At 49.6% G+C, this 14804-nt stretch overlaps 1 protein-coding gene across 1 annotated transcript; it reads left to right on the top strand.

Annotated features, from left to right (window-relative positions):
* Nucleotides 1–187: 187 nt before the first annotated feature.
* On the top strand, nt 188–14067 carry LOC135808844 (DNA excision repair protein ERCC-1-like). The gene is made up of 9 exons (XM_065322074.1): nt 188–453; nt 926–1460; nt 2077–2183; nt 8438–8537; nt 9996–10072; nt 10617–10716; nt 12134–12274; nt 12476–12734; nt 13258–14067. Exons 1-9 carry the CDS (start codon nt 299–301, stop codon nt 13302–13304), a joined length of 1521 nt encoding a protein of 506 aa, XP_065178146.1. The 5' UTR covers nt 188–298; the 3' UTR covers nt 13305–14067.
* The last annotated feature ends 737 nt before the right edge of the window (nt 14068–14804 follow it).

Genomic DNA, 14804 nt, shown 5'->3' with positions numbered 1-14804 from the left:
AACTCAAAAACACCGTACTCAAACTCAAACAGTCAAAGCACGTTTTTCCCACACAAAACTGCGTCATGTCATTATATCGCGCGATATCGACGTCATGCATGCACGTGATCATGTATAAAATAATGGTGATGTCAGCTTGAAAACGATTGCACTACACATTTCGAAAAATACAATCGTTTTTCGACCACTAAAAGTAAAAGTCTAACTCTAAGTCTAACTGACTGTGCAAGTATGTACCTCCTTCGCTGGTTTCAATAGAGACGTCTCGTCGAATCTCGGAATAACCCCTAGTAATAGTATGGAAGACGGTTCAGACGAGAATTCTCCGCCAGCAAAGCGCCGGTTTGTCGTACCTGTCCTTTCTCAACAAAACGCAATTGGTACTGCTCAGGGGAAAAGAGGAACACTTCTGTTTGGCAGAGCGTCTGCTGCCGCATCTACATGTGATACAAGGTACTGATCACACTGTTAAATTAACTCACTGGCCACGACTGCAGGAGTTTTGTTACATTTCGGTCCAAGAGTGGGGAAGAAAAGACGGTGGGCTGGCAGCCACTGTGTGACCTTTCGGCACATCACCTGATGCATACTGCTTTGGTAGCCAGACTGTAAAAAAATATGGAGCTTGGCTGAGGTTAGGGAACAGCATGGTGGCACTGTCAAGTAACACGTTAGTTTACTTGCAAAAAATACTCAAGGTGCCCACCTCAAGCGCCGAAATATTGATCACAAGAACTTTTGGGAACTCTACTCCGCATCAAGTTGTAGGCTCTTAGCTAACATCCCCAGACCTTGATACCGCATGTGTGCGTGTGTGTGTGTGTGCGCGCGCACGCGTGTGGGTGTGTGTGCGCCGGTGTGTGTACGTGTGTGTGGGTGTGTGTGTGCATGTGTGTGTGTGCATATGCATGCTTTTCCATGCTAGCACGTCGTCTTCAGTAGGAACTGGAGCGCATGGAAGAGCACACTTGGCTGCTCCAGCAGCTTCTGCTGTTCAAGGAAGACCTACACCCTCAACGTCGGCAACCTCTGTTTCAGCAATAGGCACAAGCAAAGTCAGTCCATCGGGAAGCACTACGCAAGTCACTCTAGTTACTAGTAGTGATGATGATGCTGATAATGACGAAGAAGAGGTATTGTCTGGCACATCACCTAAGCCAGCCAATAGCGCACGTGCAGCACCTGTCGGTAAAGCCAGTAGGGCAGACACCGCCGCGACTGCTGCCATACCTAGGGTAGCATCAGCGTCATCTACGTCTGCAGTAGCTGGCACGAAATCCGCAACGACGACGGTGACGTCTAGTGCTAGCCTGGAGGGAGCTGCTAAAGCAACAGTATCCTCGGAGAAGCAGCAAGGCAAAGAGAGAGCCGTGCCTGCTGCTGTTGCTTCTGCTGCTGCTGCTCCTGCTGTAGTGAACAAGACCAAATCATCGCTATCCATCCTTGTCAATCCTGTCCAGGTAAGAGACATCATTCAAGTCTATCACTAGCAGCCCTAAAATCATTGCATTGTGTTAGATCACTGAGAGCAGTGGCCGAGGCAACTGGTCTGCTCGCTTCTCTCTCTCTCCCTCTCTCTCTCTCTCTCTCTCTCTCTCTCTCTCTCTCTCTCTCTCTCTCTCTCTCTCTCTCTCTCTCTCTCTCTCTCTCTCTCTCTCTCTCTCTCTCTCTCTCTCTCTCTCTCTCTCTCTCTCTCTCCCTCTCTCTTGCCGCAGTCTTGTTCCATCATGTACCGTATTTCCCCGATTGTAAGTCGCACCTTTTTACACTTAACTTCAAGGGCAAAGAAGGGGGTGCAACTTACAATCGAGTGTGACTTCTTACTTATGTGAATGCATTGAGACGATTTGGTTCGGACGTGAGAATGGGCTGCGACTTATAATCAAGTGCGACTTATAATCGGGGAAATACGGTAGTCGTTTGTCTCCCGGTCTCTCCCCTCATTGTTGAGTTGTGGAGGTGATTGTGCAGAGTCAGAACAAGCTAGTAAATGCTGGTCACTGGTGTGTGGCACATCAGTGAAATACATATCCAGTTGTTTTCCTGTTGCTTGTTGTTGCTGTGAACTGTTTGTAGAAAGGCAACCCTATTCTACCGTTAATCCGTAACGTCCCGCATGAATTTGACGACTCTATTATACCTGACTACGTCATCGGTGAAAGGGCATGTGCTCTTTTTCTGAGGTTAGTGGATTTAGCGCGTACTGTAGAATTTGAAGACTCCACTGCAGCTGTACTTATGGTTGACTCGTATCGTGGTAAATACACACAAACTAATACTGATACACGCAAATGGACGCGAACTGATGATGGTGGAGATGAGAAGGAGAGCTCTGCGCCAGAATAACTTTGCAGCCTAGAGAGCATGTGTGGACAGGCGTATATTTACAGCCATATTGCCAGGTGTATATTTACCATAGCGTGTACTGTACTTCAAGTATTCTGATGTGGTGGTGTGCGTGCGTGCGTGTGTGTGTGTGTGTGTGTGTGTGTGTGTGTGTGTGTGTGTGTGTGTGTGTGTGTGTGTCCCATATGGTGCAGTGGTATGTGCAGTCGATTTCCAATCGAGAGGTTGTGGGTTCAATTCCCGACGATTATGGTCGCACACGTCTTTCTTCTCTTCCTCATTCTCCTAGCTCTTCATTCATTCTCCTGGGTGGTTACCAACAGCCAGTGTATGCCGGAGTATGTGATGTGGCGTGTGTGTGTAAAAAAAAAGGAATGAAAAAAAGGAAAAAAATGGTGGTTTAGCGTGTGCGCTAAGCTCTGTTAACGAACGTGGAACATCTACCACTCATACTTAGTCTGATGATCATGCATCTGATTATGATGTCATTGCTATACATGCGCATGCGCAGCGCGCGCCACTCTCCCACGCGTGCATTCCAAACCTTGCTTTAGAGAGAGAGAAGGAGAAAAGAGAGACTCCTTTGTCACTTTTGCTTTCCGACGACTTGACTGTTCACTGGTTTGTCCGTCAGTTGTCAATTTCAGCTCTCTACCCGTATCCGCAGCGGGCTGTGAATTCTGCGAATTCTCAAGACCATCGGAGAGCGAGGTCCCGTGTGATCCATGCTCATGGGCACATTTCAGCCAATGCGGACCAGGTGACTTCTCCTGCGCCGTCACAACCAGCTCCTCTCACCCTGAGCGACCTGACTGGTGTTATCCAGCCCCTCCTGGAGCGCGTGGAGCGCTTGGAATCCAACGTCGTCGCCCCTACCACCTCGCCCATTGCCGCACCAGCACCAGCATCAGCTCCTCTCCCGCTGGGGCAGCCTTCCCCGATGCACTTGGCTTGCGCAGCCGGCTCTCCAGGACTCCCCGTCATCCCTCCACGGCTACAGGAACGTATCACACGAGGTGAGTTTGTCGAATTTGGGGACTTGTTGCCTGAAGCCATGTCCGGCAGTAGTGATGTCCTGCAGTTGTCGTTGGTGAACGGCAGGTCCGTTGAGCTGGTGCAGAGCTCGTCCACTCCCCAGCCCTCCAAGCGCCGAGTCCATGACTTGGCGACGTGGTTAGAGGCCTTCACCTTGTTCACCAGAGTCCTGGTCGATGCGTCGCCGGACCAAGCTCCAGATTTGCTGGCGTACCAAGCCAACATCATCGAGGCCAACAACAATTATCTGGCCGACGCGTGGCTGACCTATGACCGTCGTTTCCGTGCTGGTCTTGCTGCCATGCCGCACCTGTATTCCTGGCGGCAACTGGACCCTAACCTCTGGCAGTCCTGCTTCACGAGCCGCGGGCGCCCTATCTGCTCGCGTTGTTCTCTCGTGCACCCATCTCCAGCCCCGCATTGCCCCTTTCGTGGAGGGCTCCCTCTTGCGCAGCACGCAGGCGGGAGCCAGTCAGCCACCAGCCCAGCTCCTCGTCACGACGGCCGCCAGATCTGCCGGAATTACAACAACGGCGCCTGCACATACCCGTCCTGCATACGGACCCATGTCTGTCTGTCATGCCGCGGCAAACACCCAAAGAAGCCTTGCACCCGAGCGGCCTCTCAGTCTTCCCAGTGACGTCGTCACTCCAGTCAACGTGCCTCGGCTAACTGCACCGCTAGCTGCTCACCCTGATGCCCTGTTTCGTGATTATGTATTGTGCTGGCATGTTTAACGGCTTCTCGATTGGTCACACCACTCCTCTGGTATCATGCATTCAATCTGTCAATCATCCGTCTAGTCTCTGCAATAAACAATTTGTCACCCTGTACCTACAGTCTTGTTGCGATGCTGGGGAAACAGCTGGTCCGTTTGCTGAGCTGCCATATCAGCTGTTTCAAACCTCGGGTTTTGGCCTGATCCCAAAATCCAATGGCAAATTTCGCCTCATCCATGACCTATCCTCCCCCACTGGCCGCAGTGTCAATGATGGTATTTCCCGGGAGTCATTCAGCTTGGAGTATGACACTGTCGATTCGGCTATCTCCTATATCATGAAGTTAGGCCGTGGTTGCTACCTGACCAAAGTGGACATTCGAAACGCCTTCCGATTATGCCCTGTTGCCCCCTCTGACTGGCACTTGTTGGGTATCTCTTGGGATGGTCGTTACTATTTCGAAAAAGTCCTCCCGTTCGGCCTTCGGTCAGCTCCGTACATATTTGACAAGTTTGCATCTGCCCTTCATTGGGTTCTGGAGGACACATGCCGCCTTCCCCATCTCATTCATTATCTGGATGACTTCCTGAATGTATCGCCTCCCAGTCCTCCTCTTGCCCAGCACCAGAAGTCACTACTGCTCGACCTGTTTGCATATTTACAGGTCCCAGTTGCACCTGAGAAGGTTGACGGCCCCTCTACGGTTCTCACCTTCCTGGGCTTAGAGCTGGACACAATGGCTCTGGAGATCCGCCTTCCACCCTCAAAGCTGACTAAGCTATCTACCACCGTGTCGGCCCTCGTCCAATCCGGCCGGGTTCAGAAACGCGACCTCGCCTCCGTATTGGGCAAACTCTCGTTCGCGTCCAGAGCTGTACCAGCTGGTCGCACATTCCTGAGACGCCTGTACGACCTGGACAGAGCAACTCGAGCAACACCATTGCACCAATGGCTACGCATTTCGGCATCGGCAATGGCAGACCTGTTGTGGTGGGCAGAGGCCCTGACCATATGGAATGGGAAGTCATTCTTCCTGGTGGATGAGTGGACGCCAGCCACCGACATGCAACTACAGACTGATGCCAGCGGCACTCACGGTTATGGTGCCTTCTACAACGGCCGGTGGCTGAGAGGAGAGTGGACAGCCCAGAACGAGAACGAGAACATTGAGTTCAAAGAAATGTATGCTATCATAGTTGCCTGCGCGACCTGGGGTTCGGAGTGGAGCAGGCGACGCATTCAGTTTCAGTGTGACAACAAGGCCGTGGTGGACTGTATACGCTCCGGTACCTGCCGTTCACCGCCAGTCATGACACTTATCCGGGCATTGTATCTGCTGTGTATTGAGCATGACTTCTTGGTGTCAGCTGTCCACATTCCTGGTGTCACTAACACTGTCGCCGATGCATTGTCTCGCAATTTGCTGCAGGTATTCAGGCACCAGGCCCCGGAAGCAGCAGCCGAGCCAGATCAGCCAGTCTTGCCAACTCTCCGTTGACAGACTCCGTGCTACAGCTAGCAGCACTGGCAATAGCACCATCCTCCCGCCGGACGTATTCTACCGCCGAGACCCGCTACTTCCAGTTCTGCCAAGTGCATGCCTGCAACCCATTGCCGGGCGACGACTTTACTTTGTGCTATTTTGCTGCCGAGTTGTTCAGGACTCTTCAGCCTCGATCTGTACGTGTCTACATGTCGGCAATCCGCAACCTTCATGTGGAACTTGGCTTTGCTTACCCGTCGGGCCCAACAACTCTCCTCGCTAGGGTCCTGCGGGGCATCGACAGGTCGTCATCGACACAGCGTCATCGTCTGCCGATAACCACTCCACTTCTCAGGGAGATCTGCCGGCATGTTGCCGTTCCACGCATGCGGCACCCTCACGACAAGGCCATGCTAAGGGCAGCTTTTTCCTTGGCGTTTCATGGGTTCTTCCGTTGTAGAGAACTGACTGCTGGCCTGAGGCGATGTGATGTGACGATCAGTACTGACCAGCGGTCGTTATCGGTAAACGTGCGCTCATCTAAGACGGACCCCGACAGCACGGGCCACACAGTATTGGTTGGAGCCAGCACGGACGCACTGATCTGCCCAGTGCAGGCCATGGCAAACTACCTGGAGTTTCGCCCCGGCGGCGACCATCTGTTCACTTATGCTAATGGCCAGCCGCTTACAAGAAATGCAGTGTCCTCTGAACTGCGCAACCTGCTGCCACTCTGTGGGGTCACGGACCCGAGTGCATATGCCAGTCACTCTTTCCGGATTGGCGCCGCAACATCAGCGGCCATGGCAGGTGTCCCCGAACACATCATCCGTATCATGGGTAGATGGCGCAGTGATGCGGTCCACCGCTACATCCGGGCTGCTACAGCTGACACCCTGCGAGTGTCACGTCAATTAGCTGCAGTTCAAAGTCATCAATGGTAGTGACCACATCATGCCTGAACTGCTTAGCTTTAGCTTTACATTGCTGCTGTCAGTACAGCACAATACACCAGTCGTATTTCATTATTACTCTCATGCCATATTGGGGATATTGGGAACGGGCAGTCTATCTCCGCAGCTGGCTCATTTCAATCACTACCGGTCGCAGCTCCTGCCCACGGCAGGCCGACCGTCTCTCGTTCACACTCTGTGTGCTCCAGGTCACAGCTCCTGCGCAGAGCAGGCCGACCTGTTTGTCTCTCTCTCTCTCTCACACACACTATGTGTGCACCGGGTCACAGCTCCTGCGCAGAGCAGGCCGACCTGTCTTTCTCATGCACGCCAGCTGCTCCGCCCAATATCCCTGATATGCCAACCAGAAAGCAATGTGTTCTGAGCCGGGTGCATGCCTGTATGTGGAGAGTGCGTTAATGGTGGTTTAGCGTGTGCGCTAAGCCCTGTTAACGAACGTGGAACATCTACCACTCATACTTAGTCTGATGATCATGCATCTGATTATGATGTCATTGCTATACATGCGCATGCGCAGCGCGCGCCACTCTCCCACGCGTGCATTCCAAATCTTGCTTTAGAGAGAGAGAAGGAGAAAAGAGAGACTCCTTTGTCACTTTTGCTTTCCGACGACTTGACTGTTCACTGGTTTGTCCGTCAGTTGTCAATTTCCCCTTCCCTCCCAACCCCATTCGACTGGGGATCACTATCTCTCCGTCACTGTCACCATAATTTCCTCAATAACAGTGTCAGTATAACTCTTGTCAATATACTTATATCGGGTGAGGGCAGTCTATCTCCGCAGCTGGCTCATTTCAATCACTACCGGTCACAGCTCCTGCCCACGGCAGGCCGACCGTCTCTCGTTCACACTCTGTGTGCTCCAGGTCACAGCTCCTGCGCAGAGCAGGCCGACCTGTCTGTCTCTCTCTCTCTCACACACACTATGTGTGCACCGGGTCACAGCTCCTGCGCAGAGCAGGCCGACCTGTCTTTCTCATGCACGCCAGCTGCTCCGCCCAATATCCCTGATATGCCAACCAGAAAACAATGTGTTCTGAGCCGGGTGCATGCCTGTATGTGGAGAGTGCGTTAATGAAAAATAGGGATTCACTGGCCAGATAAAGCCACTTCAATCAGCTGTGTGGTGGATACCAGGCTAAAAATTAGTGGCGGTCCATTCATCAGCCTTGCAAGCTGTTGAATGGTGTAATCCCAGCACAAGTTGCTATGTCTAACATAGCTGTTCGCTATCATCGCTTCCGCGATGGGCAGGTCTGAGGTGTGTGTGTGTGTGTGCATGTGCGTACTCGTGCACACATGTGCATATAATTGTGGGTGTATGTGTGTGCCTGCATATGTATGTAATGTGCAGCCTGCACCAGTCTATGTGACTGTGTAGTGTCAGCCGCTGGCCCTGGCCAGGGCTGTGTCTGCATTGCTCTGTAACCTGTTCCTGCATTGCAGTCCTGATAGCAAGGCCATACATTAGTGATGTGACTTCTTTCTGATTCACAATCTTCATTGTGTACTACTGTAGACTGTGTTGGGGGGGGGGGGGGGGGGTTAGGCAGTTGATGACAGAAATCACGGCATGTCTGCAAGCAGGGCGTCTGTGCCACGGCCATCATTGCTTTGCTGAATGGTATTCAACTATAACTTAACGTCTTTGGGTGGTGGTGCTTTTCTGACGATTTCTCTTCACCTTGGTCGTCTTCTTCAGTGGCAGTAATAATGATCTTTGATCTCTTTCTGGCTGGCATGTAGCAAATCTCTAATAGGCTAAGGAAGTTGTTGTTCATCTCCTTATTTTGCTTACAAGTAAGGTGGAGCAGAACTGTATTGCAACTCAGAGTTCACGCTTGTGCGATTTGCTTATGCTTTTATTTCTCTTTCCTTAGTTTGCGATATCACCTGCTTCACCCGGAGTATATTTACGACCGTTTGAAAAGTCTGGGACGCAGATACGATCTGCGAGTAATACTTGTCCATGTGGATGTGGTAAGGGAGTGAGCACCGTTGTTGTTGTCATCGGTTATTGTTATTGTTCTTGTTTGCCGTTGTCATTGTCAGTTATTGTCAGTATTTTGGCGTGCTCACATTTTTGCATTTCCCAGGGTGAAAAACCATCTGTATGTAGAATATAACGTAAAATCCTGGCCAGGAGAGGAACAATGCACAATGTCAATGCTGCCTGGTGATTGCTTCCGTGCATGAAACTTGAAGTCACAGCAAAGCAGCATCCTATCTCGTGTATGTGTGTGTGTGTGTGTGTGTGTGTGCGTGTGTGTGTGTGCGTTTGTGTGTATGTGTGTGTGTGCGTTTGTGTGTGTGTGTGCGTTTGTGTGTGCGTTTGTGTGTGCGTTTGTGTGTGCGTTTGTGTGTGTGTGTGTTTTTGTGTGTGTGTGTGTGTGTGTGTGTGTGTGTGTGTGTGTGTGTGCATTTGTGCGTGTGTGTGTGTGCGTTTGTGTGTGCGTTTGTGTGTGCATGCATGCTTGTGTATGGGTTGCATGCATGCGTGTCTGTTTGTGCGTATGTATGTGTGTTTGTGAGTGTTTGTGTGTAATGTATGTGTGTTTGTGCATGTTTGTGTGTATGTATGTGTGTGCGTGTGTGTGTGTGTGTGTGTGTGTGTGTGTGTGAAATCCTGAGTCATTGTCCAAGTTTGTTGCTCAAATATTTCGAATACAGTATTTTGATATTTGGTTGTACAGTCAACCCCCTGAATAACAACCTTGTCTGTAACAATAGCTCATGAATAACGACAACTCACGAATAACAGCACTTCCCGTGCCAGACCGAGGGTTGCTATTTGCAAGGTGGACAGTAAATATCTGACCAGCTGTGATATTGTCACAGACCAATAGTCTGATATAGACATTCACTATCTGATCATGCTGGGGACAAGTGTACATTGTATGCAATGCAGTGTACTTTGGGAATCTCTGAATATACTCAATAAATGTTTTGTTGTAGTATAATATGTTGATCGACACAAAGTCATGATGTATTGGTTTTGCGCGTTCGAATTGTCACTCTTCGACTTTTCGAGGAGTTCCGTTTTTCTGAAGAGGTGCCTCTTCAGAAAAACGAAACTCCACAACCTCATCCGATGGGAGAGGTGGATTAGTTTCGAGAGTTTGGAATAGCTACGTCACGTTCTACGTGGAGATGGTCAAACTGATCGGACGTCATCATCGCATGACAGTTCCACTGAAAAACTCTAAAATGATAGAAGCTGTTCTAATGGGACACTTCAACTAATCTCTTTATAAAATTTGTTTGAACAGTTGATGAAGACAATTCGAACGCGTCCTTAGTCTACCTGTGTCTTGTGTTAGAGTTCTCACCTACGTTTTGCCTTTTGTGTGACGGCAAGAAAGAAATCCTATTTCCCACCGTTGATGATCTGCTTTCTATGTCTTGTTGTATGGTACCTATCTCTTTTCTTGTTGACAGAAAGACTCTCAGTCATGTCTCCAGCAGCTAACATCCATATCGATCCTTGCCGAGTGCACACTCATCCTTGCATGGTCGTAAGTGCTCGGAATTATACTGTCCATTAAGGCCATTGTTATAGTAGTGCTGCTCAATGAAATTCGATCGCGTGAGTCAAGTTTGTGCCTTGCACAATGTAGCAGCCCATTGTTCGCAGGCCTGGGGCTGCACAGCTCGCAGCACGTACTTGACTCGCTTGATCGGATTTCACCGAGCAGCACTGCGGTTTCTTCTAGTAGCAAGAATCCAGCCCCCCCCCCCTTCTCTCTCTCTTTCTTTGCATGGAAATATGTTGCCGCGCTTAATGAAAGGCGCATAGGAAGGGTGTGATGAGGGCAATGGAAGAGAGAGAGAGAGAGAGAGAGAGAGAGAGAGAGAGAGAGAGAGAGAGAGAGAGAGAGAGAGAGAGAGAGAGAGAGAGAGAGAGAGAGAGAGAGAGAGAGAGAGAGAGAGAGAGACTGATGGCTCCAAAACAGGCAGCCTGAACATAAGAGGGAGCAAGGCGAGAATTACTTGGGGAAAACCATAACAGAAGAGGATTTGAAAATCTTCTTTTTGCTGACATGTTTCCAATGCCGGCAGGTATGCGGAGGCAGCGCGGTATCTGGAGACCTACAAGGCATATGAGAAGAAGCCGGCTGACTTGCTAAAGGAGCGTGTGGCGGGAGACTATGCGTCTAAGGTTAGATGAATCTGTCGGTGCTGTCCTGGCGGTACACAAACCCATTCTTCAGTTACGAAAACCACGACCAAAAACAGTTAAAACAGTTAGGCAGAAAAACTGAAAACAGCACGTGCAAGGCAAACATGAGATGAAGAATGAAAACAGGATCAGATTGCGAGACTGCTGAGCATCCAATTTCGAAATTGTACTGCGCAATCTCGCAATCGCTCGATTTCGAAACTGCGCAGCACAAATTCGAAATTGCGGAGATTGCGAAACTGCGCAGAACGTATACTATTGTTTGACCTCACTCAGATTCCTTGAATCCATGAATTCTGTTGAAATTTGAGCATATTCCCCCCCCCCCCCCGGGGCAGATGTGGCTGAAGCAAAAGTCCCTACACCATACTGTCACTCATGAATAATTGTCGAGGCAATCAGTAGTTTGCGAGCCCAGATTTTTCACCCAATTCCATGGAAAAATCGTTATATAATATTCGCGGGATCCGCGTTAGCATCACTTGAATGTTCAGAAACACACAAGCTATAGCCTTCGCTTCCGCAGGCCACCACTATGCCTTTACACCTTAGTGGCGAATGCAGACCTCACAAGTGAGTCAGGGGAGAGGAGGTGAGTCTCTCAACCAATCGGGCGTGTAACGGCCCATAACCCTGTAAACTGCATCCTTGTTATCCTCACTCGAGCTGTGAGTACCCAGTTGACCGTGGGTGTCGGCGCGGTTCAACACTCGTAAAATGTCTTTTTACACGCTCCCTGCTGCCAGCGCGGGTCTCGAACTCGGGACCTCATGATTCCAATCGGCCATATGCGTTGGTCTCGTTATATCTAGGGGTCAAACGGGTGTACCTTTAACTAACGAACGGGTAATTTTCTTACCGGGCGGGTTAACGGGTACCCTTTAGCAGCCATGTTTAATTTTTGCGCATTTTTACATAAATAATGATTTTAATTTACATTTGTATCTGGTCTCCGGATGCATTTTGATATCACATTGTGATTCGCGGATTGATTTGTGTCTGATAGTTGCAGAGGCAGACCTACTAGGTGCGAAAATGCAACAACAATGCAGACATCAAGGGTGGAGTTGTAAATAATTGACTCCCGCCGGGAATGCGCGATCCCAGCGGTGTTGTTCCGTACTGACTGGATCATCGAAATCCAAACGGGTACCCTTTTACTAACGGTACCAGAGATTAACGGGCGGGTACCCGAGTACCCGGAACACCCCTTTGACCCCTAGTTATATCCATACAAAAGCCTTGAAATGATTTGGTGTTTATTTGAGACAGGCGGTAGTAAAGATCAGCCCAAACTTCAGAAAATGCAATATTTGTATTTTGTTGATTGGACTGCGGCATTCTCCGGAAAGGTAATGCTCATTTTCTTCTTCTTCTTTTTTTTTCCTGTACTCAGCTTACAGATTGCCTAACAACTCTTCGGTTCATCAATAAGGCCAATGTATCGACGCTGTCCTCATCCTTCGGCTCACTGGAAAAGGTCATCCATGCCTCACCACAAGCGCTGGCGCTTTGTCCTGGTTTTGGTGCCAATAAGGTATGAGTGAAAGCGTCTTTATGTAGGTCTCCGTGTACTGTAAATACGAGTACTTTACACTGCAAGACAGGGAGCATTTCGTTCCCGAAATGTGTATTGAGTGTGACAGCACTGCAGTGTGCAATGGTGTGTCTATGGTGCCGTAGAGGTTGTTGCTGGTCAACAGTGATCTTGAATTATGGGTGTTTTCTCTCTTATCAGGCAAATCGTCTGCACAAGTTCTTCCGGCAGCCTTTCATGACTGGACGTGGCCGTGGTCGTTATTCAGCAGCAGCAGCGTCACGCGGTGCTGGTCGCCAGTCAGCGCATGGTCGTGGAGGTGCATCACGACCATCTGCGTCAGCGTCGGCCACAACCGGTGGTGCTGTGACCGGTGGTATGGACGACGACTATGATGATGACGATAATGGAGAGCTTGCACCGGAGCTGGAGGCATTGCTAGACGTTGTGGATGTGTATGGTAAGTCTCGTTCTGATTTTCATATTAATTTTATTCCTTGAGATTGTTTCGAATTTGGACCCGAACTACAATGATGTGCCAAAGAACGGCATGCTGAAGAACAGTCAGGCTGTGTTCATTCCAAATGTCAACATTGCTCTGTAACGCGGATTGGCAAGGAGCAAGAACATACCAGGCTAAATGTGCCCTGCCCTTTTGTCCCTACACTGTCTGAGTGATACTGTAATGGCATGGGTGATTTCGACCACTGTGACAGATTGTTCAGCTATGCCCCCCCCCCCCCCCCCCTGTAATCATGTGTGCCCCGAGCCTTGCACAACATCTAGCGTCAGCCTGGGTGTTCAGCGCAGAGCTCCTGTCCTATCCTGTCATGCTCTTGTCCATATGCTGCAAGCCAGGCCTATGGGTGTCTTTTGCCTGCTTCCTTGGCGTATGTTTGTGTGTCAGTTTGGAAAAAGAAGAAGAAAGGAAGCAAAACACAATTGTATGTGCTTGGTCTTCTTTCTGTGCGAATTGTCTGCAGATGAGCTTGATGGTCTTGATGATGACGACGACACTTGGGGTGCATAGGCAATTATTGGTTGCTGGACTCAACATGTAGTGGTGGACCCACTTTCCTCCTCTACTTTTTTTAAAACTTTAAACTATTTTCTTCCTTATAGGTGTTGCTGCATATTTGCTATTGCAAGCTTCTGGACTATCGCTGATACGCTAGCCTTCTCAACCATCACTGGGTGATTTTCGTCGACATTGCAGTTAGGTGAGGCAGGCCCTCTGTATTGATCCGTGATGCAATGCACTCAGCGTGTGTGTCAGTGCAAGCTGTACAACACTGCACGAGGCCCTCTGTATTGATCCGTGATGCAATGCACTCAGCGTGTGTGTCAGTGCAAGCTGTACAACACTGCACGCTGTTTGAACTGATGTTGACTGGGACCTGAGAATAGCACGCAGTCCACAACAAGGCATATTACAAGAATACAGTAAAACTTGTCAATGCAACCACTCTGATACGGCGACCACCTGTCCTAGAGGACCACTACAACTAGTACCATGGGTGTAGTTTCCAGTCAAAGATCCTGGATTAGGAGACCGCCTGTACACGGGAACCACATTTCGAAGGTCCCTTGAGCGGTCGGCTTAGCTAGACAGGTTTCACTGTATTGTGCTCCTCCACGGTCCATACACTCAATCAGTCAATCAGGCCTGGGACCAAGATTGTGTGACGTATCGCTAGTGCCAAGAGTACATTATTAATTTTTTAACGCTCCCTTGTGCATGACTCGTGAAATATGTGTACATAGACACAAGAACATGCTTTCCTAGATCCTAACTGGAAAGGTGTGTGGCTTATTATGGGGTACGTGGAGTGCCTCCTTGCCAACTACATCCGGCATGCGAATGACGCCGGATCCGGCACACCTATTGGCGATGCAGATCTGCCAGGGAGTAGTGAAATAGGTCTAGGTCCAGTGCATTTCAATGATTTTAGTGTATTTCATTACTCCCTAGCTCTGGATTTCAAGTAAAGACTACCTTGTACTGTGCAGCGGGTCCTGATTTTGTATGCAGCCTGTTTATTATCATTTTCAGTATTCCTTGTTTTGTTGAATGCAAAACAGTCAACATAACAGGGAATACTGACCATTGCCATTGGCGTTGTTGTAGTGTTACACTACAACAACGCCAATGCCAATGGTCAGTATTCCCTGTTTTGTTGACTGTGGCATACACCGCTAGCTAGCTACTGGTAGCTTGTGTAGAGCCAAGCCCAGACCCATAGACTGTAGTGATCAGGTGATGGGGCCATTAGAGGTGCTTTCAAAAGTCTTCCGAAGGTCCGGAGTCTTCCCCAGGTCCGGATGGCTCTGTATGGGTATAAAGTCAAGAGCCCCGCCCCAGGCACCCTCCATGCACCCTCTTGCCTTGAATATAAGTAATAATAACTTGTCGAAGGATACAGAGTAGGACAAGGTCAACCAACCACTGCGCAGAGTCAGTCGTCATTAGGCACCGGCGGATTATGCCGGCAGAAAAATTGGCAGAATTCAGTACTTTTTCAGGTAAGTT

The sequence above is a fragment of the Sycon ciliatum genome, chromosome 2, assembly GCF_964019385.1.
Source record: "Sycon ciliatum chromosome 2, ocSycCili1.1, whole genome shotgun sequence".
Taxonomy (NCBI): Eukaryota; Metazoa; Porifera; class Calcarea; order Leucosolenida; family Sycettidae; genus Sycon; species Sycon ciliatum.
Note: the sequence above shows the minus strand (reverse complement) of the source record. Positions and strands in the feature narration are given on the sequence as shown.